Source organism: Neophocaena asiaeorientalis, unplaced genomic scaffold (genome assembly GCF_003031525.2).
Source record: "Neophocaena asiaeorientalis asiaeorientalis breed wild unplaced genomic scaffold, Neophocaena_asiaeorientalis_V1.1 scaffold46, whole genome shotgun sequence".
NCBI classification, from domain to species: domain Eukaryota; kingdom Metazoa; phylum Chordata; class Mammalia; order Artiodactyla; family Phocoenidae; genus Neophocaena; species Neophocaena asiaeorientalis.
Window position 1 is genome coordinate 10127983 of NW_020175393.1, and position 15067 is coordinate 10143049.

Sequence of the window (15067 nt, forward strand, 5' to 3'; positions counted from 1 at the left end):
CATCAATGGACTCTGATTTGAAGCCCTGAAAGCATTTGACTGAAGTTCACTTTGCTTTCTTGTTATTTCCTTCTTAGAGTACGAAAAGGAAATTCTGGTTTTCAGTTTATTCTTTTATTCAAATCATAGTGGTTAAGAGTACAGGTTTGGGGGCCAGACAGTTGAAATCCCAGCTCTGTTTACTTGTGGTATGACCTTGGGCAAGTTACTTAAACTCTCCCAACTGTAGTTTTACAATTAGATACTAAGGGATTAATGAGATAATGAAAGGCACACAGGAGGAATGCAGTCAAAGGCAGTATTTACCATTATTATCATCATCACTCACAAAGAGTCTACTTGTGGTTCTCTACACCTGCAGGCTTGTATTAGTCCTTAGGCTGGGGTGGAGGGATACAGACCACGGAAAAATACAGTCCTTCCTATGTAAGTGTGCTTGAAGAGAGAACACACATACACACACACCCTCAGAAAGCTAAGTGCATTGAATAGCAAACTGAGGCTGGCATGAGAGATATAGACAGCTCATGCTGTAGGAGTTTGGGGGAGACCACTGAGCAGAAGCGGTTCAGGGAGTCTTGTTTTAAGAGGTGTACCTTCATGGCTGATGGGGCATAAACCAGGAGGAAGAAACAAGTAATATGTGTGTCTGGGGCTATCAGAAGGCCTGTCAGGCTGGAGTGGGATGTATATGTAGGGAGGCAGTGGGAAATAAGGCTGCAAAGTAAGCTGAAGCCACACACAATAATTATATTATTAACGATGGGAATAGTGATCAGTGTTAATTTAGCTTCTACCGTGTGCAGGCCAGGTGCTTACGCTATATCCTTTCCATATATTATCTCACTACAACCCTGTGGTGTAGGGATTATTATTACAAGTTTTCAAGGAAACTGAGGCTCAGAGAGGTTGGGTAACTCGCCCAAGGACTCAGAGCTAGAAACTGGCAGACCCACAATCTGGATGCACAAATACACATGCAGACACTGACACAGACAGACAGACACAGGGGCTTAGGCTTAGGCAACAGACAGCTGTGTCCCTCCTCATTCCCTCCCCTCTCGCTGAGTTAGGGGTTAGTCCTTCCCTTTGAGGGGTCCAGTGTGAAAAAGCGACCGTTCTGCTCCCCCACCCCACCTCTGCCTCCCATATGCCTTTGGCTTTAGTCCCCAGGACAGGCAGCCCAGAGCGCAGGGCTGGGACTAAGAGGAGGGGAACGAGGTGACAGGGTACAGTATTTATGGAGGCGCTCACTGACAGGGCCAACCCTGCCCTTGAGCGTGAGCACCTCCTTAAACTGTGTACCCTAACTGCTTCACTTGCCTCACCCTAGTTCTGATCCTGCATGGGGGTGGGGAGCTTTGCAGCTTTGCTCTGTGGGCCAAGAAGCCCCTCGTTACTCCCAGGTCAGCCAGAAATTCCAAGGGCCCAGGCCACAGCCCTCCTTTTTGTTCCCAGATGAACAGGAGAATAATCTCAGATTGGTCTCAGATCATCTTTCCACTGTTCACACTCGCCGGTTGTTAGCATCCCCCGTAGCCCACTTGTCCCTGCATCCTCTGAGCAGTCCCCTTCCCAGGCCTGGCCCATACACTCCTGCCCCTAGACAGTGTGTCTGGCTGCGCAGCCTTCGGCATGGGGCCCCTTCCCCCACGGGCAGGGTGTAGGGCAGCTGGTTGGTCGCACGGGCCTGTGCTGAGGGCCACCAGGGTATGCCCCAGGGGCAGGGAAGTCAAGCACTGCTCTCCCGCGCCCTCTAGAGGCTTGGGGTGGCACTGGGTGAGACACCCAGGAGGGGTCCTGATTGAGGAGGGGGCCTTGGGCTTCCAAGAATGTCCAGAAGGTGTCCATAGTCAGACAACAGCTTCATCTGAACCCTGCTGCTGGAAGTGCCCGGTGAGGCTGTGCTGTAGTTTCAGGTAGAAGGGGGTTCCAGGCCCTTCACCTCTGTCTGGGTTACAGCCAGTCAGCGATGAGGCTCCCTAGCCTGCACCCAGCCAGCGCAGCAGGACAGCTCCTCTCCGCTCCTCACCTTCCCCTTGGGCGGCTTCAAGGAGGCTGGAGGCTGCGCCTGCCAGCCCTGGGGTGGGGACAACTGCGGCCCTGTCCTCTGACAGCCAGGAATCTCTGGAAGAGCTTTAGGCTGGGAGAGGAGGAGAGGTGAGGGGTGTGTCCCCAGGTGGCTTTGTGAGGACAGACCTGGGAAGGTGGTGCGAGAAACCTTCAACTCCTGCTTAGGTAGGACAGACAGAGAAGAAGGAGGATGGTGATGCAGAGAGAGCCTGGGAGGCCGGGGGCAGAGCGGACAGAGGTGTGGAATCGCTTAATAAATCTTTCCAGGCTGGAAGATTGGGAGCTGGGGACCTGGACTTCTAGAGGGAACTGGGTGGCCGACCAGCTTCCTTGTAACACACACGCATAGCAGCACATCTGCTCGCCTGGCCCCCATCCAGGTACCCGGGCCTCACCTCAGATCGCTCATTATTTGGCTGAGGGATTTGCAGGGCTTGGCCCATTCTCTTGCTCAAACTCCTCCTTACCTGGTCCTCACTGCGGCAAAAAGGAAGGTGGGCAGAGGGAAAGAGGGACTTCCTGGGTGGTTTTTCAGCCTCAGTTCACTCAGGAGGCCAGAGATTCCTGGGTTTGGGACAGAGGAGGAGGAGGGACTATGGAATGAGTCTCAGAATTTTCCCACCTGCCCAAGGGCTAGGCCAGGAGTAGAGCAAGGGCCGACCCTCTCCTAGAGCCTTACCAGCTGGCCCCAGGTGAGAGGTGGGGGTGATACCCAGAGGAAAAGCAGAACTGGCCTGAGTGTCCTGCAGTCTTGGGGGAGGGAAGGCCCCTTGTCCTCAGTCTGCCCTGTGGGCACTGCCAGTCTTACCCTCCCCAGTGCCTGGGCCCAGGCTGGGTAGGTGTCACTCTACCGCTCAGACAGTGGCTCTGGGCTCCTGTGCCCAAGCTGAAGTCACAGCAGAGGCGCAGACCCTGCCCCAGTGAGGTTCTGTCGAGCCTGGAGTGAGGCTGGGGTGCCCAGGGCAGGGAGCCCTGGGCTGAGGCTCCGTCTCACCCCCTCCAACCCGGGAAGGGTCTTTCTCTCCATTTCCGCAAACACTTGCTCTGCCACTCGACAGCCTTCTCATTCCATTCCCCTGCTGCCCCGCTCTCGGGCCCACCACACCCCTGACAAATTCCTTCCTCCACTTCAGCTCCCAGACTGGAGGCACGGGCACCCCACCCACCTCCTCGCCTAAAAGGGGGTGGGGGGGAGCTAACACCTTGTCTTTCCCTCTCCTTTCTCTCCCCTTCTCTCCCACTCCCTGACATTTCATCCAGGCCACGAATGGGCCTAGAAGTCTCTAGATAAACATCCCGCTGCCATCATCCCATAAGTCCCTGCAGAGAAGATGAGTTTGCTAGGCTTCTGCGTATCTAACTCAAATCCTTCTGGCTGCAGTACCAGCTGCTCTGGTTGATGGCAACAGGCAAACCCAGCTGCTGGTCAGACAGCGGACTGAAGAGAGTAAGCCCTTCTCTGCCTCCTGTCCACCTATGCTCCTGTGATCTTCACGGCATCTCAAAGAGGTGGTGCTGGCGTGGTGCCCCCGGCCCTCCCTCCCCCTCTTTCAGTCTGCCAGGCCGCACGCCAGTGTGTACACAGCTCTCATCCTTACTGCTTCCTCCCCATTCCCCACAGCCATGACATGGGATCCCTAACAGGGCTTTAGAGATCAGTCTTTGCCTTCACTCTACAGAGAACACACTGAGGTCACAGGTGGGCAGGGCCTTGCTCCAGGACACCCAGCCAGGCAGCAACAGTTCCTGGTTTTCAACTCAGGTGTCCTGACCTCCAGTCGCAGCCCCACACCTGGTCTCTGAGGAACTGCTCTGGAAAAGCAGCGGTATTTATTGGCAGGGCCTCAGAGACACTGTCTGTGTGAGGGGCTTTCAAGGTAATTCCTGCGGTGGTATTGAGAGGGGCTGCTCAGGGGACACCCAGTCTCTCCCCACAGCCCCTGTAGTAAGGGCGCCGTGACCCAGGTTGGCTTGCCTGGAACAGCTGGATTTCTGGGAATACTCCTCTCTTCTCTGTGGGGCTCTGTCATGGGCGGTGGTGTGTGTGTGTGCGTGTGCGTGTGCGTGTGCGTGTGCGTGTGCGTGTGTGTGTGTGTGCGTGCGCGCAGGCGCGCGCCTGCACGCGGTTTATTAGTCCCTGCAGCCTTCAGCCTGGAGATCCGAGGAGATGGAGAGGAGGAGGTTGGCAGATGAGTGGTGGGGAGAGGGTCATGTGGTGGGGGAGGGGTGGGGCGGCTCCCCCAGGGCAATGGCCGGGGGCTGGTGAAGGGCAGACTCACCGTGCCTACAGCTGTCCTCTTTAAAGACTCAGGTCACACCGGGGGCTTGGCAGAGTGGGTCTGGCCCCTAGAGTTGCCACCCCACCAACCCTGGTGCCTGATGGGCAGGGGCACATCCTATCTCCTCAGAGATGTCTCTTCTGCAGTTCTCCCATAGTCCCTGGAGGGCCAGTGGGAATTGGGGAGATGTGAAGACCATCCTTTCCCCTAGCTTGTCCCCCACTGCCCAGCCTGCCCCCCAACAGTGAATGGGAAGTGGGGGACGGTCACCTCCCAGGTGGCTCTGAGAAGCTGAGGCTTCTGACAGACCAGAGGAGCACTCAGCTAACAGGACTGGCCAGGAGGTCCCCTGGGACAATGGGAGCAGAAAGGGTGGAGAGAGAAGGAGATGAGGAGAGATGAGATATGCAAGCAAAGAGAGACAAGGAGGGAAAGGAAAATGCTCTGATTACTCATAACTGTCCATGATCTGGGCACTTGGGAATTCTGGCTTGCGTACCTGCCCTTTTTTCGATAGTGGCTGGAACCCATGAATGGTGAGGTCCCTGCTATGTTGCGTGTGGGCTACACTTGTGGATGGAGCATGGGGGGAACCGCGGAGGAGATATGGAGGCATGCAGATCAGGGCCCCAGACAGTCCTCATTCTAGGCTGGGAACTGCACATTCCAGCCTATAGTTGAGAGGAGACTGGGGTAGGGCAGGCGCTCAGCTGGTACAGCCCGGCACGGTCACCTGACTGGCAAATAGCTGCTGTTCCAGCCCCTGAGTCCCCCATATGCCTCTCTGGCCACCCTAGTCCCTTCCTAAGTCCCCTGCCCCTCCCCACAATCCAGAAATGAGGGGTTTATGTCTGGCTCAGCATATGCCCCCAGCTCCATGTAAACTGCGCCTGGGCCATAATGGGTGTTAAATATTTTGGCCATCACCCTCAACTGAGGGGGCTGGTGTCCCAAAGCTGGAGCAGACCAGGGCCAGGTCCTAGGACCTGGGGAAACTGGCGGCAGGCCCAGCAGCCTGGAGCTGCCCTACTTCACTTTTCCTGATGCTTCCAGCTGTGTTCTGGAAGGAGATGGGTCTGAATGAGTGTGCTGGCATATGGGGAAATGTGGAAAGAGCCATCTCTCCAGGGGACCCCAGTGGGGCATGGTTCACGCAAGCTGTGCCCTCTGGAGGGCACTACATGGAATGAGGAAGTGCTGAGTCCCTCTACATGGGAAGGGGGAGCAAACGATGGAGTCCTGGGCCCGGAAGCTGACCTGCCGCAGGAGCACAAGGCACCTAGTGCCAGCACCCTTCCCTGGCGCTGCCTGGCTCCCCAGAGGGCTGAAGCCCTATGTATCCCAAAGGTGGCTGGCTCGAGGCTGGGTCCTGATTAAGTGCTTAAGTGGCCCTTGGAGAGGCAGCCATGAGGCTGAGCTATGAGTCAAGAGATCTGGCTGGCGTCAGACAGCCCTGGCCTCCTGCTCATCTGGCCAGTGAAGGGATTTTCATACTTCTTCAGCAGTGAAGCCTTTTCTTCAAACGAAATCCCAAACGAAATTCCAATCAACGAGGCAGATAAAACTGGGTGTGCTGTAACCGCCCACTCCCACACCCTCCCGCAGCTGCCGCACCTCTAAGGACGCCCAGGGCTTCCAGGAATCGGTCCGATGTTCTCCTGACATGGATACCCCTTGACTAATTGTGCGTTTCACTGATTACCTCGAGGTTGCTAGGGCAGGCTGCTCCTGGAAGCTGAGGGGAAGTCTCCCCCGCTCCCCACGGCCCGCCCTGCACTTCTGGGTCTGCAAAGGCAGGCAGGATGGTGGGGCGACTCCTCTCAGGGGGCCAATCATTAACCGGCTTTATCTTTGTGAACCGTCCTGGGGGGCCTGGGCCATGGGCCAGACTTCCGGCCCAGGCCCAGGGGGTCACTGGGGGAGGAGAGAAGGGACTCTTCTTGCTAAGAGGTGGGGGCCACCTTGAGTCCTTACTTTCGTTTTTTTTTTTTTCTCCCTAGGATTTCCCTGAAGGAACCTATATTGTGGCCAACTCAGTGACAACCTGGCGACACAGTTGCTCCAAAGAAAGGCTAGAGCAGGAACTAAGCCAACATATCCCCCACCCCTAGTCATCTTTGGCGTGCACTGTGTGGTTTCTTTCTTTCCTTTCTTTCTTTCTTTCCTTCCCCCTCTCTCCCCACAGAGGGATGGGATAAACCCGTTTCCCTATTCCTTTCTGCTTGACTTTAGCCAAATGATAGTAGGTTTGCATTCTCTGAGAGTTTGCTCACACATGGGGGTAGGGACGGGAGAAGGGGAAGGGAAGTAACATTATGTGACGCTTAACTCTAGGCCAGAAGCTTTGCTTCTATCCACTGTCTCCATATATCTCCCTACAACCCTGGGAGGTAAGCGCAGTAACTCTCATTTTACAGATGAGGAAACTGCGGCTCAGGCAGGTGAAGTGACTTGTCCAAAGTCTCATGGCTTGGATGTGGTGAATGAAGATTGAGCCCAGCCTGTCTGGCTTTTTCCACTGCATGCTACGGGGGAGGAGGGTGGGGCAGGGGAGCTGGTGGGGGCGTTTCACAGTGAGGGTTCACCAAGCCTTCTCCAAAAGGACAGAGGTCCTGGCCTGCCAGGTGAGAGAGGAAGCAGTTCCCTACCTGCTAGGATTTGAGGGGGTCCTTGGAATCACATCTCCCCTCCACCACTTGGTGCTGCGCTCCAGATTTCACCATTCGTGCTGGCTTTCTTTGAGTTAAGCATTGCCCTCCCTGGGAGCCTTTAAAAACACACAGACCCCTGGAAGAGATGACATTTTGTATCAGTGACGTCAGTTGGAGCATCTGATGGAGCTGTTGCAGAGCCCTAAGGCTTAGGGAGTGCAACCTCACTCTTTCACCTAGGAGAAGCCTGAGGTCCAGAAGTGGGGACTGACTTGGTCAAGGTCACACAGCACGCAGCACATTTGAGTTTTTTGCCCAGCGCTCTTTCCAGTCTCCACATGTGTGTGGCAGGCAGACAGGAGAGCTCTGGGCACCAGGTGGGGATAGGAAGGGGGCAGAGCTGGAGGAAAGGTCTTTGTGCTTAGAGCTCTGCCCCAGTTGAGTGGCCGTGTGCTTGTCACAGGCTGGTGTCCTCTGCCCTCTTCCTCTCGCCCCTGGGGCCATCAACAGCAGTGCTCAGCGGACGGACGAGCTGGACCTACCTCTAGTGTCTGCTTGTTTGTTTAAATACTCTGGCAGAGGCATGCTGTCCCAGAAGGCGGGGAAACCAGTGTGGGGCTCACCCCCTGAGGGAGCAGCATTGTCCCTTTGCACTTTGGCTGGGAATGTTTCTGAAGAAGCCCTAATTCCCTACTCTGCCTAGCCTCAAAGTCTCTGTCACCCAGGGGAACAGTGGGAGAGCTGGGTGAGCCAGCAGCGTTTCCCAGGCCTCACTTCCCTGCCTGTTCCCAATCCCCACTCCACTCAGTGAACTAGACTCCTGCTCTTCCTGCAAGACTTTAGTGTCACCTCCTCCAGGAAGCCTTCTCCCACTCCCAGCAATCATGTGCCCCTTCAGAGAGTTTCTATTTTCAGCGTACTCTTTGGTTCTCCCGCACACAGGAAGCCCCTTCTACATTGTTGTAGCCCCAGGGCCCAGCGCAAAACAGGGCTCATAGGCTGAGTTTAATATTTGCTTGTGGAGGGAGCTCTCTGGCAGTCCACTGGTTAGGACTCGGCGCTCTCACTGCCAGGGCCCTGAGTTCGACCACTAGTTGGGGAATTGAGATCCCGCAAGCTGCAAGGTGTGGCCAAAATTTTTTTTTTTTTTTGCTTGTGGAATAAATGTCCGGAGCTATCTCCCACAGAAAGCCCTTCCTGATGCCCATTCCAGCCGGTCTGACTGCTCTGCCTCAGTAACTTCCTGACACTTTGTGCCTCTCTCAGGGCCTCTTTCCCATCCTACCTTCTTGGGTAGCTGTGGGCAGCTGTCTGTGTGCAGCAACTCCCTAAGGCGGGTGTTTTCACTCTTGTTTTACAGATGAGGGGAACTGTGGGTCAGAGAGGTTGATTAACTTGCCTAAGGTCACACAGTTCAGGAGTGGCAGTACCACTTGGGTCCATTTGGATCCAGAGTCCTTGTGCTTTCCACTGCTCTACTTAGGTGTCCCTGTATCTTCTATAATATCAGCACAGTGCCTGGTGCCTGTCAGGCTTTGGGAAAGATCCACAAATCGGAACAAAGCTCGGCTCCCAGGCATGGCCCAGGTGGGGAGGGAGAATGCAGCTTTAGGTCCTTAGCTGCCACCTCTGCCACCACCTTCTTCCCAGCGGAGGGATTCCCTCCAAGACTGGGTGAGGGTGTGAACAGGCGCAGCAGTGGGCAGGATGGGGGTCAGACTTTGAGGGATGGCAAAGTCGGGGTGTCAGGAAGTGGACATGCCTGGGGCTGTTGGGGAGAAGCGATCCAGAGAGACAGCCTGGTGCTCGGGGATGAAACTGAGGCCCGTGAAGGAGGGGCAGAGACGTGGCTGATGGGTCTGGGGCTGCTGTGGGTAGGGTGCCCCCTCAGACAGTGACCCTACCCTGCCCCTTCTGCTTCCTCTCCCTCTTCCCTCCCCTTTTCCTGACTGGCTCCTCTTCCTGGGCTTCCTCTGCTCTAATCTTGTTCCCGAGTTGGCATCATTACTCCAAGTCAGACCTCCAAAACCAGATGGGAACATGATACTGGCACTGGAGAAAGAGGGCCTTCTTCCTTGCTTTCGCTTCATCTTCCCATTGCTTTATTGTAAAGACCTAGTGAGAGAGAGAGAGAGAGACAGAGAGAGAGAGAGAATTGAGGGAAACCAAACCAATTCTCTCTCCTTCCATTCAACAGATTCTATTCCTACCCTTGCTGTGGATCAGCTCTTTGTCCTGCTAGGCACCTGGGGGTTGGGGGATGGAGCGAGTGAGACACCTTTCTTCCATCACAGAGAAACCACTTGGAGAAATGTTTAGACAACAGTGAGACTCAGCGCCTCTCTCCCCCATCTCCCTTCTAGCTTCAGAGAGGCTCTGCCTCTTTACCCACGCAGGGAACAGCCTCCATCCACACGGGGAGAGCGACCCTGAACATCAGAGGTGTCAGGACATCAGGACAAAGTACAGCTATTGTGCCTTGGGCCCGATCACTACTCCCTTTGTCTGGGGCCACTGCTGGCTTCTGGACACCTTTCATGCTCTTCTCCACCCGTCTCTGCCCTTCTCTCCCCTTCGCCCTCACCTGGAACACCATCCCCTTCCTCTTTGGCTCCTTCTGAACTACTACAGAGCCGCAGGCCGAGGCTGCCCTGGCCGTGAGGTGGGGCCCTCCGAGTGGGGCTGAGGTTGCCGCTGAGGGGGCCCAGCATGCCCTCTGTCCGGGCTGCTCGCTGCTCCACACGCCCCCACCCCTCCTTGCCATGTTGCTGGGTGACCTTGGGTCCCTCTGTACCCTTGGAATTCTCTGGGGGAAAGTCTGCCCTGATAGTCCCTGTCCTGAAGCAGCCTGCAGAGGGAGGATAAGTGGAATCAAGTTTGTTGGAGGGGATTCAGTCCATGGAAGGAGAAGATGCTATAGAGATGTGATGTGGTCTTATGGCTGTTGACTTGTGTTCTTGTTCTGTGTGTTTCTGGTCCCCATTTTTGAAGACCCAGGAGCGTGGGGCTCTCAGTTTGAGGATAACCCATGGGGTTGGATCCATGACAGTGTATTAATGTGAAAGCTGGTGACATCATATTGGGGGATGGGACCCAGAGTCAACCCCCCACCCCCAAGTCACCACCAGGTTGTGGCTGTGAAATGAAGGGTGGAGATGGGAGACCCCTCCTCACCCTAGTGAAGGGTGCTCAGGACCCTTCAGGCGAGGCTGCAGTTCTGCTCCCTCATTCCCCTGGTTTCCTGAGCAGAGCTCACAGAGGTTGCTGTAACACACTTTGCTGAACGGGGAATGGTTGGCTCAGGTGGGGGAGAGACTTGTGGCTATTAAGTGACAACTGATGGCCATCCCTCCTTGGAACCCCTCCGTCTTCCTCCCAACTTCAGGGTCCTTTATTAAGACCTCTTCAGGCCTCTCCGGGGGGCCAAGGAAGGCTGGGATGAGAAGGGATGCAGAGGAGGGGGCCAGAGTGACCCCCGGTGGTGAAGCGGGGAGCCTCTGTCCTGGGCTCTGCCGGCCCCTGGGTAGGGATAAGGCAGGGGATCCCTGCCAAGGTGCCCACATCTTGTGTTCTGGGGGTGCTAGACGAGGACCAGGTTGGGCAAGGAGGAAGTCTAGTGGCTTCGCTTCCGTGTCCCACGTGGCATCTTGGAGGGTGGAGCCTTGGTGAGGAGGCCTGCCTGGGAGGTGGCGACTAACGTAAAAAGACCTTGTCCCTGCTGCTGGGGAGCCTGCCAGGCGGTGGAGACGGGACCGGACGCATGAACGATGGACAGGGTGCGCTAGGGTGGCAGCTGAGCCAGCCCCTCTGCTCGCAAGGGCCTCAGAACACCACTCCAGTGGAACCGGGGTACTAAAGGGGTAACCTACCACCCCCACCAAACCACAGAGCCATGAGCTGAGGAGTTGCCTAGCTCCCATTCTCAGCCCAGGCCTTCACAGAGGCTACATCAGCCCCAGGCCAGGTCCTGGCCAGATCTGGATGAATAATAAGACCGGTTAGTCCCTCTCTTCCCACAGGTATCACCCCCACTCCTTGTTCCCTGGGGGAGCCTGGGAGCTGCTGGGTCAAAGCCCAACCAGAAATTTTTCCAGGCTGGTTCCTCTATGCAAGGGTGAGTTGGGGGGCCTTGGGGAGCACTTAGGGAAGAATGAGGAGTTGGGGGAGAGGGAAGCTTTGAAGGAACGGGGGTGACTGAGGTAAAGGGAGAAGAGACTGCCAGCTACGAGAAGTGGGCAAGGGGTCCCGGAGGTCTGGGGGCTGCTGAGGAGGACTCCCCAATTCTGTTCGGAAGATGAGCTGTGAGCCTGGACTCTGGGGCTGATAGAAGCCTTGGCCTCCGGCCTGGTGGGAGCTCTGGGCAGCTGGCCTACAGACGTTCCTTAGTGCTGGTGAGTAGGTTTGAATCATCACTCAGGCCCTGGCCTCCATCCGCCCCCACCAGCCCCCTGGCCTCAGTTCCCTGGCAGCAACCCGGGTGGGGGGGGGCGGGAAGCAGGAACAAGGGCCTCTGTCTGCCCAGCTGCCTCTCCCTTTGGGCTCTGCCAGACTCCACAGTGCATACGTGGGCTCCAACAGGTCCTCTTCCCTCTGGGCCACTGACCAACCCCAGAACCACACGGCTTCCTGTTCTCAGCCCCACGAACACGGTGCCAAATACTTCTCCCCAAGGAAGACTCCCTGAACACTTCCCAAAGGACCCCAGTCACCCCAGCCTGTGGGCTGCAGCAGGCCAGATGAGGGCTCCAGAAGGGCACAGTGTCCAGATGGATACATCATGCCCTCTGTGCCTAGCACTGGGCTCTGTGCACATGGGGCCATTTGAGTCCCAAACATGCCACTGTTTGAGAGGTCAGAAATGGGGATACCAGGGGTAATCTCCCTCAACCCTCTTCCTGAGGCCTCTTGAACCGGAGCTGGGGTGTGCAGACGGTAGTCACTAGGGGGCGCTCAGCCACCACAGGGAAGCTGGGTGAACTTGGGAGAGGGAGAGCAGCGTCTGCGTGAGAGTGAGGACGCGTGTGAGTGTGTTGGGGGGGTAGCTGAGAGTGTTGGAGCGGGGGAGAAGGCCAGGGGTCACCCCAGGATTCCAGTAGATCTGTGTGTCCCTCTTTCCACCAGTCCCCTTCCGACTCCCCCAAACCCTTGCCCCCTCCAATATTCCCAGCATAGAGGGAATAGCTCTCGAGTCCTGTCCGCACATAACCTCACTTTCCTGTACCCTCCCCCCAAATACCGCGCGGGCGTGTGTGTCTCCGGGCAAAGGGGGGCGCATAGGTAATTTTCAGGCTGTGAACCTTGGGTGGGGGTCGAGGTTTCGCTTCCTGGTGTGGGTGGGGGTCCAGGCTTGGCTTGGGGTCCCCAGGCGAAGGCAGCGCCAGGGGCCGAAGACGCGCGGAGGGGACGGACTCAAGGAGCCGAGCCTGGGCCTGTTCCCGCCCCTGGGCGTGTCGGGGCGGGGCCAGGCCTTCTTTTTAGTCCGCTCATAGCGGCGAGGAGCGCAGAGGCTTGGGGCAGCCGGGCTGCAAGGAGGCCGGGGCGCGGGGGGCGAGTGGAGCCGGCGGCAGCGGCGCTCGGTCAGGAGACGCATCGGCGAGGCGGACGAACCAGCGGGGTCACCAGCCAGGAGTCTCCGCACTGGAATTTGATATTCATTTATCCAGGGTTTACCCTCCTCCTTTTATTCTGAAACATTTTTTTGGGAAAAAACCGTATTCTTTCCCCCTTTTAATTTATTTTTGCTTCCCATTCCCCGCTAAATCGGGCCGACCGTTTGGGGAGATTGCTCCTTTACTCCCCCAAATCACTTCGGATTTTGGAAACCAGCAGAGAAGCAAGAGGGAGCAAGAGCTCCGAAGAGAAGTGGAGGAAGATAGAGAGACCGGGGCAGAGAGCGCGCGCTGGCGAGCGAGAAACGAGAGGGACAGGGGCAAAGTGAGTGACCTGATTTTGGGGGTGACCGCCAGAGCGCGGCGCGAGCCCTCCCCCTCAGGATCCCACGTCGGAACAGCCGCGCTGACGGACAGACAGACAGACACCGCCCCCTGCCCCAGCGCCCACCTCCTCCCCGGCCGGCGGCCGACGGTGGACGCGGCGGCTAGCCGCGGGCAGGAGCCGGAGCCCGCGCCCGGAGGCGGGGTGGAGGGGGTCGGGGCTCGCGGCGTTGCACTGAAACTTTTCGTCCAACTTCTGGGCTGTTCTCGCTCGGGAGGAGCCGTGGTCCGCGCCGGGGCAGCCGAGCCGAGCGGAACCGGGAGAAGTGCTAGCTCGGGCCGGGAGGAGCCGCAGTCCGAGGAGGGGGAGGAGGAAGAAGAGAAGGAAGAGGAGAGGGGGCCGCGGTGGCGACTCGGCTCTCGGAAGCCGGGCTCATGGACGGGTGACGCGGCTGTGTGCACAGACAGTGCTCCAGCCGCGCGCGCGCCTCAGGCCCTGGCCCGGGCCTCGGCTCCGGGAGGAAGAGGCGCCCGCCTGGGCGCCGAGGAGAGCGGGCCGCCCCGCAGCCCGAGCCGGAGAGGGAGCGCGAGCCGCGCCGGCCCCGGCCGGGCCTCCGAAACCATGAACTTTCTGCTCTCTTGGGTGCATTGGAGCCTTGCCTTGCTGCTGTACCTCCACCATGCCAAGGTAAGCCGCCGTGCCCGCCTGGCGCCGCGGGCCGCTGCGAGCGCCTCTCCCGGCTGGGGACGTGCATGCGAGTGCGCGCGTGGGGGCTCAGTGCCCCACGCGGGTCCTTGGGCACCAGATGCGCGGCTTCGCCTCTATCTTCATACGTGTAGGGGGAGGGGGCGCGCGCTAGGTGGGAGGACACCGGGACAGACTCTCACCGCCCACGCGGGCCCTGCCCACCCACCAGAGTTACCGCACGTAGGATCTGGGCCGACCAGCGGAGGGCGGGAGCCGGAGGAGGCAGCTGAGGGGGCTGGGCTTGCGCTGCCGCTGGCGGCTGAAGTTTGCTCCCGGCCGCTGGTCCCCGACGAACTGGAAGTCCGGGCAGCGGGGGCGGGAGCCGGAGCCCAGCGGGCGGTGGTGGGGGTGCTCGGACCTTGGACCGGGGGAGGGCAGAGAGCGTGGAGGAGGCAGGGTGCAGGCGGGAGAGGGGCTTGCTGTCACTGCCGCTCGATCTCTGCGGCCCTCGCCTCGAGTTGGGGAAAAGTTTTGGGGACTTGCAGAGGACCCGGAGAACCACCCCTATTCCTTCCCGCTGTCCCCAGCCCTTAATCCCCTCCTAGGAGGAATTTCCTAACGTCCCTTCCCCATTTCCTCTCTGCTCGAAGAGAAGCCCCTGCCACCTCTTTATTTTTTATTCCCCTCTGCTGAGAAGACCCATCTAACCTCTCTCCGGCCCCAGAGTCCGGGAAAAGAATGATCGCTGTCAGGAGTCGGGCTGCCTGGGCCCAGCCGGGTGCTTTGTCGAGACTCAACCTAAAGTCCCGACTTCGTGACAGTCTGCTTCCCTCCCCTCCCCCACACTTCCGAGTGAGCTGTGCTTTAGCTTTTATGGGGGTGGCCTAAGGGAGGGTTTAAAGAGGGTCCTCAGACCACTTTACACTTTTTGGAAAAATGGTTTGAAATTTGCTGTGACATGGGCCGTGTGGGACTAGCCCTCCCCGAACCTTTGGAGGGAGCTCCTGCCAGCCGTGCAAACACACTTTGTTCTGGTGAAATGGGCGTTGGAGCAGGAGCAGGTGGTTTTTTTGGAACTCCAAACTTGCCCACCCACCTTGCTTCCCAAAACCACCTAAGGGATCCTTTTCCGCTCTTCCTTTAGCTACAGATTCCCTTAGAGAGTGGCAGAAGGAAGAAAATGGGCTGGGGTCCCTGCTGCCACCCGGAGTTCCTCAGACCCTGGCACAAAGGCCTTGGCTCCAGGCCTCCAAGGGGGGGGGGAGGGGGAGGAGAGGCCGCCTGGCCACAGTGTGACCTTCAGAGGCCCCCAGAGAAGGGCACCTGGCCCCTCCCCGCCCAGAACTGCCCCTCCCAGTGCCCCCTGGACTTGGAGGGGGTATGAAGTTTCTGATCCCTTTGCTCTTTGGGGCCCAGGAGGAGTGGAGGGCATAGGTGGAATGT

The 15067-nt window shown here is 57.9% G+C and overlaps 1 protein-coding gene across 1 annotated transcript in view; it reads left to right on the plus strand.

Annotated features, from left to right (window-relative positions):
- The window catches only part of VEGFA (vascular endothelial growth factor A), a 68055-nt gene that overhangs the window by 36874 nt on the left and 16114 nt on the right, over positions 1–15067 (plus strand). The window contains exon 2 of the mRNA XM_024766066.1: positions 12482–13624. Within this exon, the coding sequence (XP_024621834.1) occupies positions 12482–13624 (1143 nt within the window). The remainder of the gene's footprint in view (positions 1–12481; positions 13625–15067) is intronic.